The sequence below is a fragment of the Monodon monoceros genome, unplaced genomic scaffold (assembly GCF_005190385.1).
Source record: "Monodon monoceros isolate NGI ecotype Baffin Bay Population unplaced genomic scaffold, NGI_Narwhal_1 Super_Scaffold_19, whole genome shotgun sequence".
Taxonomy (NCBI): Eukaryota; Metazoa; Chordata; class Mammalia; order Artiodactyla; family Monodontidae; genus Monodon; species Monodon monoceros.
The window spans coordinates 69,220,871-69,236,336 of NW_021703775.1; the positions used below are offsets into that span (position 1 = coordinate 69,220,871).

The following is a 15,466-nucleotide window of genomic DNA, read 5'->3' on the forward strand; positions in this document are numbered from 1 at the left end:
GGCCACTGCCTCCTTCCCGTTTCACCGGGGGCTGTGGTCTCCTGCTTGCTTCGCACCTGGCCGTCAGTCTCCTTTCTCAGGTTATAGCCAAGCAGATGTGGGAGTCTGGAGGCAGCTCAGTGGCCTTGCAGGGACGGTCCATTTCTAAGAAAACTGGTAGTTACAGACAAGCTGGGGTCAGGGTCACAGCTGGAGGCAACAGGAAGTTTTGTGTTTATTTCCAGTTTAAAACATACTTTAAAAAAGAAGCAGCAGCAGTATAACAACCATATAGCAATTTTGAAAAGCATGTAAAGTTTTCTCTTAATTCCGTCTCTCACATTGTTACCCTTTTCTCTCTTGCATATATCCTTCTGCCATTATTTCGATGCATGTGCATCCAGCATCACCTTCACAGAATACAATTTCATGTCTTGCTTTTCTCTCTCATCATTTTCTTGTAACAGTTTTCACCAATATCATTTTTAAGGTTGCATAATCTTCCATCCAGAGGATGTGTCACAGTCTAATTAGCCATTTTCTGGGCATTTTGGGGCTGCTTATAGTTTTTTCCACAAGTGTAAGTGATGCTGCATTAAAGTTCTTACACATAAGTCTTCTTTTCTTCTGGATTATTTCTGTTGGATAAATTCCCAGAAGAGCCATTAATGGGTCAGAGGCTGAGAACATTCTTATGACTCCCAAAACATATAGCAACTGCTATGTTAGTGAGAGCAGGCTCTGCCTGTCTGCTGGGGAGACCAAGACACATCCCCCAGCTCTGGGCCCCGAGGATGCCCTGGGTGGCTCCTGTCCTGTCCACCCCTGTGCCCTCTGTGGGACCCACCAGGCAAGTGCACTTGGGTCCCAGCCTCCTTTCTTCTCCAAGGACATGGATGAAGGAGGTGTTGGGGTCTTCAGCCCAACTCTGAGAATGGATGTTAAGGATCCTCTGTGTGTGTGTGAGGATTTTTCTAGAAGATCCATCTTTAGCATCATACACTCTTAAAAGAGGACAGGATCCAGGAATGGGTTGAGAATCTCTGAAATGTAAGGGCAAACAAGGTCAGCATCAGTAGAGACACTGGTATGAAGTGGGTGTAGGTAAGGAAGGGGATGAGCACACCTGGGCAGGGGCCGGGGGCTCTGGAGAGGTGACAGGTGGGTGAGGAGGGGCCGTTCCAGAGAGAGTGACGCCAGAGCAGAGAAAAGCAAATAGTCCTGCTTGTCTACCCAGGAGGGGCCACCGAGGAGATCAGGGGGAGCTGGGGCCAGGAAGGCAGGTGGGTGTCATGGGGAGGAGGCCTCGGTGCCGCGGAGAAGCACGCGGGTGGGGAGCCATCCACGGGTGTGAAGTTCAGACGTGGAAGGTGGCGGGGGAGGGGAGCAGAGCCTGGCTGTCACAAAGGTCCTGGGGTTGCGACGTGGGCCCGGCCCCTCCTTCGCTGCCCACTCGGCCACTTGCTTGCCCCTGCCCTCCACCTACTAGAAGGTTCTGTCCAGTCCCGTGGCAGCTGCCTGTTGCATTTTTTCTCATCTGACAGATTGTTCTTTTTTCTGTGTACGCCTACTTCTTATTTGAGACTCGTCTTATCAGAGTGACTTAAGGCGGACTCTGCCTGCTGACCTCTTGAGGTTGACCATAGGGTTGCCACACACCACACGGGTCCATTGGTAGCCTTCATTTACAACCACAGCTGCTTTCTTGTTATTTGAAAATTTGACATTTAAGGGTTATCTGCTTTCAGAACTCGTCTATTCTCTCTTTTTTAAAAAAAACATTTATTTATTTGGCTGCGCCAGGTCTTAGTTACGGCATGCAGGCTTTTTAGTTGCGGCTCGCCAGCTTCTTAGCTGCGGCACCCGGGCTCCTTAGTTGTGGCATGCATGCGGGATCTAGTTCCCTGACCAGGGATCAGTTGGGCCCCCTGCGTTGGGAGTGCGGAGTCTTAACTACTGGACCACCAGGAAGTCCCAGAACTCATCTCTTCTCTTGCAAAAAGTTACAGAATCACGTGATGCAAAAAGTGAAAATTCCCCACGTGGCACCTCCAGAGATAAGCTCATGACCTCCGCGCTCTGTGGACCTCCAAGGCACCTGGGTTCTGGGTGTCAGGACTGCCCTGCTTTGTGCTTCTGCTGCTGCCTTTATCCTGCCCTTGTTGACAGTACTGGAGCCCAGGCTGTGCTAGGATAGGGCAGTGTGGGTCGCTTCCGGGGAGGCCCAGCTTGTTTCCAGGGAAATTGGGCCACGGGCACCTCACAGGGTTGGATTGCATTCTGATGTCCCCAAGGTTCCCAGGGAGCCGAGTGGCTTTTCTGCGAGGACAGAGTTCTGTGGAAGAGCCTGAGGGGGGCGTGGGAAAGGCCTGCCTGTGTCGGGGGTGGCTGCTGAGGCAGGCCCCGCCGCGCTGTGACTTTCCTGCTCCTCGGCGTCCCATGGCCCCCCTCTGCTCTTCCCAGCCTGGCAGGCCCTGCCCACGCCCCTCACATGTCTGCCTCTTCCCTGCGTTGGCATGTATCCCGCATGCACGTTGAGGGGAGAAAGGCTGAGATGCGCGTGGAAGGCAGGATCCCTCTTGGTGTCCCCTTATCGTCCTGTCTGGACCAGACAGAGCTCACAGGGCCTGGCCGAGGGACCAAAAGGTTTCCTGCTGACCCTGACGTCCCTCTGGAGCTCTTCATAGATAAATCTATGGCCAGCTTGGAAGCCCCAGGGGAAGTTTAGACCTTGTCTTTCTGAGACGCCTTCTGTCTCAGTGCCTCAGTGACACTTCACATCAGGTGACACGAGAACAGCTGAAGTATATGGAGCACTTGCCATGTGCGGACACCGTTTTAAGTGCTTTATGGTAACGAGTCGCTCAGCCCTCCTGTTTTACGGGCGAGGACACCAGGGCACGGGGAAGTTTAATGATGGCCTGGTATCGCGCAGCGAGTGGCAGGGCTCGGGTCTGAGCCAGGCGGTCGGACCCTGTCCCTGCCAGCCTGGCACGGGCAGGGCCGCACGTGGGGCGGGCTGGGACCCCTGGGATTCCTGCCCCAGCCGTCACTGCTGCCCCTCAGCCCCGGCTCCTTCTCCCGCTCAGGACCCCAGCAGCTCTCTCCACAGGCCACCCTCGAGAGCAGGCAGGGCCTCGTGTCTCTGGCTTTTCTTGAAAATCCTCCCGGAGGTTCATCTTCTTCCCAAGCTGAGAGCTTTGCCACCTGCTCTGCTTGGGCTGCAGGGCCCCGGGAGGCTCGGTTGCTGCTTCCTGGGCTCAGGTGGAGCCAGGCAGGGCGCACTGGGGTCATTTTGGCTTCTCATTCCTGAGCTGTAATGGTGCCACCCGTGAGGTTCTTAACAGTGGAAGAGACGTTGCTGTGGAAATGGGAGGGTAATAGGAATAACCACTGTCCGTGCTTCAGGCTAGAGCCAGTACCAGGCATGCTGAGCAGAGGGGGTCACCTTGTTACGGTGGTATTCACTGCAAGAAAGAGGATTGATTTTCCCTGTGAGAACAGAGATGGGGCACAGGGACCTACCTCCCTGTGTGATGGCGAGCAGGTGGGGGGCTCCTGGCCTGCAGACCTTCCTAGGAGGAGCAGGGAGGGGCTGCACCTACAGCTGAGCCATCTTCTCCGGGGGAGCTGAGGCCCCAGTCCTCTGGCTCAGTGGGGACAGAGGCCCAGGTACGACGCCAGACTCTTGGGGGCCTCTTGCCTGTGCCCACCAGAGGAGAGGAGTCGACCTCTGCACCTCAGGCTCCTACCCCAGAGCAGGTGTATCTGAAAGGCAGGTAGAGCTGGGTTTTCTGGCCTCAGGGCCCACTGAACACAGCAAAGGGCAGGAGTCCAGGCCCGTGGCGGAGGTGTGTCCCCGCTCCTGTACCGCTGGGCTGGCATCACTGCCAAGGCCTGGGACCTGAAGCCTGAGTTTCACTGTGACCCCTGACCCCTGGTCAGACCCCAGGTGCTGAGGACGCGGGTCTTAGTTTTCTGGCCACCCCTCCTGCCCCAGGTAGCCCCCGGCCCTAGGTCACTGGACATAGCACTCCCAGATCCGCGCGCCGCGCCTGTCCCCTCGTCCCTTTTCAGCGGCTGACCCTGCAGCACGAGCCTGGTCACCCGGAACTGCTCCACCCCGGGGTCCAAGGCTGCGACCTCCAGCCACATCTCTTGTTCCCCCAGTCCCCTCTGCCTCCTTCTGCACCCACACTTCTCCCAGGCTGACCTCACTTCCCGCTGCCTCATCCCGCGGGCCTTGGTTTAGTCGCCTCCCCGCCATTAGCGCAGTTCTCTTGCTCCCTTACCGTTTCCATCCTGCAGACCTGCACCTGAGGTTCTCCCTCGGCCTCTCGCACCGTCCTGCAGCGGGCACCACGGTCACCTCCCTCCCCTCCCGGGGGCACAGGGCGGTTCCTTCCCGACAAGTTGCCGCTGCCTGCGTTTCCCCCTCCTCTGACCCACCCTCCAGCACCCCCGCCGTCACTTGTCTCCTCTCTCCTGTTCCTGCTGCTGGGTCTAACCCGCGGCTTCTGAGCTGCAGGCTCAGCCCGCTAGCCACCAAGCATCTGCCTGCAGGGCGCCCCTGCACGGGGCCCTCCAAGGCACCTCCTGGACTTGCACCTAGCATGGTACCTGGCACGTCGTAGGTCTCCAGTCACATAGAATCTGGATTCTCGAGTGATGGCCCTGTGCAACGTGGGGTGGGCCACACAGAAGCCCTGCCCTCAAGGGCACACCTAGGCACTGTCACCCTTCCTGTGGCATTGGGGGTGCCTTGGAGGCACAGAGCCAAGCCTGGGGTTCTTCACGGGTTTCTGAGCTCTGTCCGTGCTCTGAAGGTGCTCAGGTCACGGTGCTGAGTCTGCTCAGGGCAGGAGGTGGCCTGTCCTGGGCCTCCGGCTGCTTCCCATTGAGGGGCGTGCACCGCAAGGTCTCTGCGGAGGGTCACCTGGCTCCTGGCTGACACCTGTCACCAGGATAAGGGCGTTTCTTCCCAGAGTGTCCGCGCCTGCCCCTGCCCTCCCCACTCAGTCTCTCCTCCCCCACAGGAGAACCTTATGCTTTCCATCCTGCCCAAGCACGTGGCAGACGAGATGCTGAAGGACATGAAGAAGGACGAGAGCCAGAAGGACCAGCAGCAGTTCAACACCATGTACATGTACCGCCACGAGAATGTCAGGTGCGCCGGCCGCAGGCCTGGGGCTCCGAGCGCAGGACACTCGGGGGCACTGCGGGGTTCAAGAGTCTTCCCGGCACTGGAAACACGGCCACCCCACAGTGTGAGCCTCAGCCCCCGCAGGGGCCACCTTGCTGCCAGATGTTGGGGCCGAGACGGGTCCCGTGGTCCAGGCCCGTCATTGTACAGACGCCACCCGCGAGATAAGCTAAACGCTGGAGCCCTGAGTGCACCCGGCACGTGCCAGGGTCTCACCACTTCGGGGCTCGAGCAGGGACCTGGCCGCCTGAGGGCTGGAGCGGGAGCTGGCGGTGGGCAGCGTGGAGCTCGGCATGCCGCGCGGGTCCTCACCACCAGGGCCTGCCTCCCCCTCCGCAGCATCCTCTTTGCCGACATCGTGGGCTTCACCCAGCTGTCTTCAGCCTGCAGCGCCCAAGAGCTCGTGAAGCTCCTCAATGAGCTCTTTGCCCGCTTCGACAAGCTGGCGGCCGTAAGTACCTTGACCCTCGCCCAGCTTTCCGGGGAGGGGTGGGGGGCGCCATCCTCGTGACCTGGGCCTTCCCCTCCTCCTCCGGCTCCCAGGACTTCCGCCCACCCATCCGTCCTCTGCTTTCTTTGCCCCTCACCCCCCCTTGCCGAGGAGGGACTCAGGACCTGCCCCAGGACTTCCGCCCGCCCATCCGTCCTCTGCTCTCTTTGCCCCGCCCCCCCGCTGGGGAGGGGCTCAGGACCCGCCCTTTCAGAAATACCACCAGCTGCGGATTAAGATTCTGGGCGACTGTTACTACTGCATCTGTGGGCTGCCTGACTACCGGGAGGACCACGCCGTCTGCTCCATCCTCATGGGGCTCGCCATGGTGGAGGCCATCTCGTAAGTGGGGGGAGCGTGGGTCCCGGCTCCGGCACCAGCACGCCTGCCGCGCTGCTCTGTCTCGGTGGGCCCTGTGCATCCCGAGGCCCCCGAGCCGGGCTCGTCAGGGGATGAGGTGGGTGCGGCATGGTCAGTCCCAGGCTCTGGGAAGTCGGGCTAGGCTTACCTTCCTCATAGCTGAGGGAAACTGCAGCCTCCAAGGGATCCTTTTCTAGCTTTAGTCCACACTAGTTTTTTCTGCTGGAAGGTGCAGTCGTCATGAAATTCTGCCACCTTCCATTTGCTTTCTTTTCCTCCCAAGTGTCCCCGCCATCTCTCTCTTCTCTCCGTGTTTTCTCACCATGACCCCCAGGACAGATAGGCTCAGAGATCTCCATGCCCATCCCTTGGATCAGGAAGCCCGGGTACAGCAGTGAAGTGACTGCTGAGGTCACGAGGTGTTTGGGCAGCAGAGATGGGACTGGAACCCTGGCTTCTGAGCTCCGGCCAAGGCTCCTGCCTGCACCCCTGTGAGCCTCTAGGGTGGTGAACTCTGCCTCCCCGGCTCTTCCCCACTGCTGTCACTGCGCCTGTGGGCTTGGAGGTCCCTGGTGGGGGGGGGGGGTTGCTCCCTGCCGTCGACTCAAGGCCTCTGGTGGGCCCTGGGTGGTATCAGCCCCCGCAAGCCCCTTGCTGAGTCCAGGAATTGGGCGTGTGCTTCCCCGCCGTCTCCAAGGGGGTGGTTTTGCGTTTTCACTGTCTCCCCGGTTGAAGCCCCCCCAGGACTGGCTGGAAAGAAGCAGATGCTGCCTTTCCCCGGGGGCCATAGTTCAGGGTCAGAGACTCTTACCTCTGCTCCCATCACTGGTGGGCAAAGTGCTGAAATTCGTGTTTGTCTCCTCCTGGAGCTCTCAAGCAAGGAGCTCTTCCCCTCTGCACACACAGCACGCAGCGCAGGGCCTGGCACATAGTAGGCGCTCAGTGAAGGTCAGCTGCACAAATGAGTAAACGGATGGCTGGAAGAGAACAGGTGGAGGTCCCTCAGGGGCAGAGGGTCTCTGCTGTTTCCTGCTCCTCCATCCCCACCCCGAATCACACTGGCCTGTGGTTGCTGAGTCTGGCCTTGGCCACTGCCTACTGTAGCCCCAGCTGTGGGTGACTCAGATGTGGGCAGAAAGCAATGGGGGCAGCCTGTAGGCCCTGTAGCCTGGAGGCGAGGAAGGCTGTGCAGAATTCCTCCCACTGGGGGGCTGGGGAGGGGACTGGCCACCTGGCTGTGGGCAGGCCTGACCCCTCCTCCTTTCTGTGTGTACCTGGCAGGTATGTACGGGAGAAGACGAAGACTGGGGTGGACATGCGAGTCGGGGTGCACACAGGCACCGTGCTGGGGGGTGTCCTGGGCCAGAAGCGCTGGCAGTACGACGTGTGGTCCACCGATGTCACCGTGGCCAACAAGATGGAGGCTGGCGGCATCCCCGGGTGAGCGCGCGTTCCTTCCTGGGGCCAGAGGAGGGGACTGTCCCATCCATCCCTCAGGGTTATGGCCGAGACGAGGGACAAGGGGCCTCGAGGAAGCAGCCCTTCCCACCCAGGAGCAGTGTTCTTCTTCCAGGGCCTGCCTCCTGGGCCTTTCCTGCCCAGGGCTCTGCAGGAGTCTGTCCTCCTGCCCCCTTTACCCTCTGCGGGGCCTCGGGGCTCTGAGGTCAGGGCTGGAGCTCCTTCAGTGCGCAGGTCACCCCGAAGGGCACTGTTAGCAGTGAGAGTCTCCTAACAGGCTCTAAGGCACCTGCACATCTTTCCTGAGTTCTTTACAGACTCGGCCAGTCAGGTGGGGCAGAGTGGACCAAGGATGCGGTGAAACCTTCCCCGCCTGGGTCAGGGGGCTTCTCTCGGAGGCAGTGACAGTTCTTTCCCTAGTGGTGACTCCCCAGAAATGGGCTATTACCCCCTGACAGCAGGTGTTGCAGCGGAGAATCACACCAGGTGGATGATAACCAGGCCTTCTGACCTTAGTGTTCAGAGCAGACTTCAAATTCCTCATCTCATTTGATACCCTCAGCAGCCTGAGGACAAACTGTCTCATGGATTGAAGCTGAGGCTCAGGGAAGGGGAGGTGCCGGGCTGCCTACACAGCCACTTAGCGCCAGGACTTGCCCGTCACCGCTCCGCCTCTGTCCCCGGGGGTAGGGCGGGGGCTGCCACGGGGCCTGTGCTCAGGGCCCCTCTCGCCGGAACCCAGGCGTGTGCACATCTCCCAGAGCACCATGGACTGCCTGAAAGGCGAGTTCGACGTGGAGCCAGGCGATGGGGGCAGCCGCTGTGATTACCTGGATGAGAAGGGCATCGAAACCTACCTCATCATTGCGTCCAAGCCAGAGGTGAAGAGGACAGCTGCCCAAAATGGCCTCAGCGGCTCGGTGAGTCCTCCACCCACCCCCTGGGCCGGCAGGGAGGGAAAGGCAGGGATTGGAGGTGAGATTGTAGAAGAGTTGGCAGGACTGTGAGAGGTCCCGCTAGCTGCTGAGTGTTGGAGCAAAGGGTAGTACGAGCTAAATATTTCGTGCCCAGTGTGAAGTCTGAGCTACAGTAAATGCTCTAAAGAACTCAGAAAAGTAGGAAGCTGTCTTGCAGAAAATTAGGAAATGTCACGGCGGAAAGTGGAGCCCCATGAAATGAGACTTGACCTTGTCACAAAATTATTGAGTCTTTATATTTTAAGAGTGCTAGGGGACTTCCCTGGTGGCGCAGTGGTTAAGAATCTGCCTGCCAGTGCAGGGGACATGGGTTCAAGCCCTGGTCCCGGAAGATCCCATACACTGCAGAGCAACTAAGCCCGCGAGCCACAACTACTGAGCCCGCGGGCCACAACTACTGAAGTCTGTGCGCCTAGAGCCCTCGCTCTGCAACAAGAGAAGCCACCAAAATGAGAAGCCCGCGTACCGCAACGAAGAGTAGCCCCCGCTCGCCACAACTAGAGAAAGCCTGTGTGGAGCAACGAAGACCCAACGCAGCCAAAAATAAATAAATAAATTTATTTTTTAAAAAAAGAGTGCTACATGTACAACTTCAATATGTTCACTGGAACAAATGAACAATGCATCTTCTAAGCTATTCTACAAGATGGTGATTGACAACAATTTGAGAAATCAGCTACCTTTGTGAAGTGACGGAACATTTATCATTTCTGGCAAAAAACGTTTTTAGTACATTTAAAAATGCTGTTCCTTTAAAAAATTACCCACAAATTTGGTTGTACTGGTGACCACCTTGAAGTCATAGGGCAGCAGTCAAACGTATCTTTGTGACAACCACACTCATTCCTGATCGTTCTAATCTTGCATTTTCTCATTTTATTTAATCAACCCTTGCATGGTGCGTCATTTGACTCAGGAGTTGTTCTTGGCACCTGACACCCCCGGGAGGGTTACGGATGGGGCCCTGGCAGCAGTGTCTTTACGAAGCTGGTGTGCAGGAGTCATTATTCAGTTTTCCAATTAGAGAAAAGTTGAGTACGTGGACGTGTAGCTTAAAATACTAGCACAGAGGCTCTGGGGTGAGTAGGAGTGGGGTCCGGGCTGTGGGCCGTTGAGCCCCATGGCCTGGGTGCTGCCACACAGGACAGGAGCACAGGCGACAGCTTCCAATGAACGGGAGTTAGACTTCTTCGTAAATGCTCCGTCAGACAAATGAGGGGGCCCATTTCTCATGGAAACGTGGGCGCTGTTCCCTTCAAAACTAATTTTCCTGATGTTTTGGGGCAATCCAGGTTTTCATTGTGTTGTAAAGTTGACTTTTAACTGTTTCTTAGTGCCCCTACCTAAAAAACGTAGATGTCGCAAAGTGGAAAAGCTGGGTTAAAGGTTCTGTACCTTGAAAGTTTAACCCATGTGCCTGCTACTTACCTCCTGCCACCCTCCCCGTGCCTGTGCTGGCTCTCTCCTCACTTTTTTTCTTCGTTCAGTTGAAAGATGAACCCACGGTATCTTATTGTTTTAATCGCGTTTCTTTAGTTATTAGTAAGACTGGACACTTGTAACATGGTTGTCAGTCTGGTGATTTTCTTCTGTGAATTGCATATTCACATCTAACCTCTGAGGGCTTTTTCCGCCTCTGGTTTGTAGACGCTTCTTGCTTGTTAGAGAGCTGAGCCTTCTGTCATACCGTGCTCGTCAGCTGTGTATCAGGCTTCCGCTTCGTGCCCAGCGCTGTGCTGCATCTGTCTCGGGGAACTTAGAAGTTGAGCTGCTGTCGATTATACCAGTCGTCTTCCCTACAAGGCGCTGCAGCAACTGTCAGCCCCCAGTGTGCGTTAAGTGAACAACTTAGCCATTATCAGAAGCCCATGTGATTAGCTCAGTAATTGTTGAAGATGTCTCCAACTCAAGCTGTGCTCCGAGAAGGCCATGTCAGCAAATCACCAAACCCGCTCAGCAGTCAGTCAGAAGTAGTCGAGCGCAGAGATAAACGCGTGAATGATGTGTGAGCGATAATGGGAAGCAGTAGGGAAAGTGGTGACGGGCGGCTTCCCTGGGCCTCATAGGAGCAAATACCGTTCCATCTGCAGAAGCCTCTCCCCGGGGTTTAGCTGAACAAAGTGATAAGGAGGAGAGTGTGAGGGGAATTGTCACAGTGGATCCTTTCCAGAGTGTTAAAAAGATACCTCCCATCTATACTGACCTTGCTGTTAGTCTCATTCAGTTGTTTTTTGTTTGTTTGTTTTATTTTTTTGCGGTACGCGGGCCTCTCACTGTTGTGGCCTCTCCCGTTGCAGAGCGCAGGCTCAGCGTCCATGGCTCACGGGCCCAGCCGCTCTGCGGCATGTGGGATCTTTCCGGACCGGGGCACAAACCCGTGTCCCCTGCATCGGCAGACGGACTCTCAGCCACTGCGCCACCAGGGAAGCCCTCATTCAGTTGTTTTAAATGCCATCTCTGACAACTCCCAAATTGAGATCTCAGCCCCAACCGGCATCCCTGCACTAAACTTGCAGCCACGTGTGCATCTCCAACTGTGTATATAACAGGTCCAAAGCTGAGCTCCTGATCTCTCTACCCTACAACACGCTCTTCCTCAGTCTTCCCCGTCTCAATCAGTGGCAACTCCGTTCTTTTCACTGCTCAGCCCCAAACCTTTGGAGACATCCTGACCCCCCTCTACAATCCGTGAGCCCCTCCCTGCAAGCTATAGCTCTCGCCCCGCTCTCCTCACACCCTGGCAGCCGCCGTCTCGTCCGAGCCATCTCATGCCTGGGTCAGCGCAGTGGTCTCCCAGTCTGTTGCCCTGCTCTGCGCCGCCCCCCATCCCCGTCTCCACACAGCAGCCAGAGTGATCCTGCTGGGGTGTTAGGTGAAATCATGTCACACACACACACACACACACACCCCCGCCCCGCACTGCCCACTCCACACCCTCCTTCGGTCCCCATCTCAGAGGAAGAGCCAAAGTCCCCTGAGGTCAGGAACCCCATCCAGCAGGTCCTCACCGCCCTGCCCCTTTCACTCACTGGGCTCGGGCAGCGCTGCCCTCCTGGCTGCTGCTCAGACACTCCGGGCCTCCAGCCCGCTCCAGGCTTCCGCTTGCTGGAACCCGTCCCTGAGAGCCGCATGATGTGCTCCGGGTCTTCATGGAAATGTCATCTTCATGGTGACACCTCCCCCACTCCCCTTACCGTCACTCCCTAGCAATCCCTGTGTCCCTTGCCTACACCTCTCCAGAGCACTGCCCTCTGACCTTCTGTAATCATTTACTTCTTTACTTTGCTGATGTCCAGCCGTCCTCACTAGAAGGTGGGCTCTGAGGTTAGGACATTGTGTGTCCCCAGGAGTTACAACAGTTCCTGTCACACAGTAGGTACCCAGTAAATACTTGGTAAATGAATGAATGAGCTGTTTTCCTGTATAGAGCAGTATTTTTCCTTGACAGAGTAAATTAAATAATCATTGGGGAAATTGGTTTATGGAATTTATTCAGACTTTTGGAAGGCATTTGACAGGGCTCGACCCCAGAAAAGATCTCTGTGAATCACTGTGTCACTGAGTTACTGTTTTAAAAATAGGAGTTGGAACAATAGGGTCTTTCTCTGCTTAGAAAAGTTGTAATACTAGAAATGGATACTAGAAAATTACAGCGTTTTAAAATTGATGGTCTAGAGAAGGAACTGAATAGTGAGATTTCTAAGGTTACAAGGCCTCTGAACTCTGGTGGGAAGATTCCAGACTGAGAGTAGACCAACCCCACGCTGGGTGGACATCTGGCAGTGCCTGGGGGCTCCTGACGGCCACTCCCTCCTGCTGCAGGCTCTGCTGAACGGAGCGCCACCTTCCTCAAAGCCCGGCTCCCCTGCCCTCATTGAGACCAAGGAGCCCAACGGGAGCATCCACACCAGCGGCTCCACGTCCGAGGAGCCAGATGCCCAGGTACGTGCGGGGCGAGGCCCGGGATGGCCTGGCCCCTAGCCTGGCCTCTGTCTTTGGTGGCTGTGTAACCTTGGGCTGGTCACTGCCCCGCCCCCTGGCCTCACTGTCTCCTCGTCAGTTACATGGGGTGGAGGTGGCTGAAGTCAGAAGAGGTGCTCACCTCTGAGGCCTTGTCTGGCTCCCATGTCCCAGAATCCTAGAGATCTGAGGGCAGTGAGGACACCCACGGAAATTTCTCTAGGATCCAGGGCTGTTTCAGAAGTGACACTAAAGGGCTGGGCTCACCTCTCTGGCTAGGTCCAAACCCCACAAGTCCTGTGCACAGATGAGGGGTTTCCAAAAGAATGAACAGGATGGCCCCCTGAGGATGGGGTGCACCTTGGGAGAGCGTCCAGGATCCATCCACTACTAAAGAGCTTCCTGAGTATATCCACCGACAGAGGCCAGTGCTGAGACGGGTCTCAGCCTCGCGGAGGCTGCCGTGAGCTGGTCGGCCACACCGCTAGTCTCGCTGCAGGGGAGACAGAACTGCCCCGTGCCTGTAGATACGTACTGCAAGACAAGGGTAGAGGGATGAAGATAAACTGGGTTTTCCTTGAGCACCACAGCACTCAGTAACTTTTCCCTATTGTGAGTTTCTTGATCGAAAGTGTTAGTACAGACTCAGTGTGACTCACTCACAGGAAGGACACAGAGGCTTAGCAGCCTGAGATTTTCTTTCCTCACAATTAGCCAGTGTCGCACTGCTCCCGACACGCTTCAGGGACAGAGAACATCCACATCATGTTAGAAGAAAATTGGGGCTGGGGGGACATGGATTATACGGGGTCAGACTCAACCAGCAGCACGCCTGAGCTTAAGCCCGGGGTATCTGGATTGTGGCTTCCAGACACACTCTTAGACCGGTGCAGACAGCGCTGATCAGCCCGTTCCCAGTTGTTATTTGGGCTTATGGCTGTGTAACCATAGTCTGGATTCATGTGTTTGGAGCGGAGGCTTTTCCTTCGTGACCAGGAATAAAAATGGTAGGGGGTACCCCAGTCCTACCACCCCACTAGCAATAAGGGTGTTATTTTCTCTCCATAGATTTCCCCCTCAGGTCTTCCTCCCCTAAATGAGCCAGATCTGAGCTCCTTTAAGAGCGCCCTTAAGCGTAGGGTTGGGGGTCTTCTACATCCCCAAGGATGCCGAAGGGTATGGCTGTGCGACACCCCCATCCTCGTAGCAGGAGGTGCCAGGACCCCGCTGACCCAGCAGCAGTCTCAAATTCCAGGTCTCCCACTCCCAACACCACCCTGTCTTTCGCCAACTTCTCCCCCCTCCATCCCGCCTGCCCCCCAACTCTGCCACACTGCCTTGCAGGCTGACAACCCCTCGTTCCCCAACCCTCGCCGGAGGCTGCGGCTTCAGGACCTGGCCGATCGCGTGGTGGACGCCTCCGAGGACGAGCACGAGCTCAACCAGCTGCTCAACGAGGCCCTGCTGGAGCGGGAGTCTGCCCAGGTGTAAGTGGCCCCTTGCCCTTGGCACGTGCCTTGTCTGGCCCCAGCGTGGGGTCCAGGAAGTCAGTCATCGTAAATACGGCCCCTTCCTGGCGGGCAGAGACAGATGTGATGCTTGCATCTCATAGGGCTTGTTTGCACTGCAGAGTGAAGAAGAGAAACACCTTCTTCCTGTCCATGCGGTTCATGGACCGCGAGATGGAAACCCGCTACTCGGTGGAGAAGGAGAAGCAGAGTGGGGCCGCCTTCAGCTGTTCCTGCGTCGTCCTGCTCTGCACCGCCCTGGTTGAGATTCTCATCGACCCCTGGTGAGGGAGGGGCAGGGCAGGCCCTGACAGCCAGGGGAGGGTGGAAGATGACGAGCTTCCTAGGCCAGAGGCCTGCGGGGTGTGGGCCTCAGCTGGAGCCTGACATAGGGGCGCAGGCTCTGTTCCTTGCCCCCCATCCCCCGGAGCAGCCCCCGGGAATGCTGGGACTGCGCCGTGGACCCCCTTCCTTCTCTCTGCTCCTGGGTCCTAGAATAGCACTCGCGTCAAAGTGGGGGTCACACCAGGGTTGAGAAGGCTGAGGGAGGAAGGGTCCGGGGGGATGGAGACCTTGGCTGGGTGGGTCTGAGTGGCTCTGGGACAAGGAGACAGGACGGGGGCGCTCCTCAATCTCGGTCACCACGGCTCATCGGCTCCCTTTCTTGGCTCGTGTTACAAAAGACAGATTTCAGGCTCTGGGTGCAGACTGGCCTCTCTCACGGCAGCAAGTCCTCTGGGGCAAGGCAGGGTGTTCTGGAATCCTTGCCCCATCTGCTGAAGCCCAGCTGAAGGATGGCTGCCCCCTCCCTCCCTCCTTCCTCCCCGTGGCCGATCAGCAGCTCCCTCCAGCTCAGGGATTCCCCACCAGAAAGGAGGGGGTGTGGAGCCCTCTTCTGATCACACTTTGGGGAACTTAAAGAGCCTTGGACTTGTCACGTGGTCCTAGGTTCTGGACTCGGCTCGCTCGCTTATTTCTTCTGTGACCTTGGGTGCATCACTAAGGGTTCCTGGAGTATCAGTTTAGTCATCTGTAAAGTGAAAGATGACGACGACGATCTGAAGATAATAAAACCTGTCCTCGCTAACTCAGAACTATTGTGAGGACCAAATTCATTCATTCACTTCACAAATATTTGCTGTCTACTTTGTGCCTGGGGCTAAGGTCAGGGATACAGCGGTGAACGCTGTAACCCTCAGCAGCCCTCGGCAGCGAGCGGCTCTCTTCTGTGCTCTCCCCTTTCATCATTGCGGCACGGCAGAATGCTTGCTCCTAAGAATCCCTTCCCAGGTTTTACTGGGCTCTGCCCAGGGCATCTGTGAGTCTGTCCTTCTTTAAGAAATGTCCCAAAGAACAGTTGCAGCTGGGGAGGGTCCCGTGTCCCCAGGCCCTGCACACAGCCGGCAGCAACTCCCTGGTATGACATGGAACTTCTCGGGTACAGGCTTGTGCCTTGCTTAGGGGGCCTGCCCTCTGTCTCCCTTCCTTTACTGTCCTGGCCCCTGACCCAGCGCACTACTCCCTCTGGTCC

The 15,466-nt window shown here is 56.8% G+C and overlaps 1 protein-coding gene across 4 annotated transcripts in view; it reads left to right on the top strand.

The window, feature by feature from the left end:
* Positions 1 to 15,466, top strand: part of ADCY3 (adenylate cyclase 3) — an 81,414-nt gene that overhangs the window by 54,616 nt on the left and 11,332 nt on the right. For 3 of the 4 annotated variants that reach the window (XM_029232090.1, XM_029232091.1, XM_029232093.1), the window contains 8 exons: positions 5,016 to 5,146; positions 5,522 to 5,633; positions 5,887 to 6,014; positions 7,314 to 7,472; positions 8,233 to 8,410; positions 12,290 to 12,409; positions 13,772 to 13,914; positions 14,058 to 14,219. In XM_029232090.1, coding sequence (XP_029087923.1) covers positions 5,016 to 5,146; positions 5,522 to 5,633; positions 5,887 to 6,014; positions 7,314 to 7,472; positions 8,233 to 8,410; positions 12,290 to 12,409; positions 13,772 to 13,914; positions 14,058 to 14,219 — 1,133 coding nt within the window. The remainder of the gene's footprint in view (positions 1 to 5,015; positions 5,147 to 5,521; positions 5,634 to 5,886; positions 6,015 to 7,313; positions 7,473 to 8,232; positions 8,411 to 12,289; positions 12,410 to 13,771; positions 13,915 to 14,057; positions 14,220 to 15,466) is intronic. The other variant, XM_029232092.1, reaches the window with a different exon arrangement.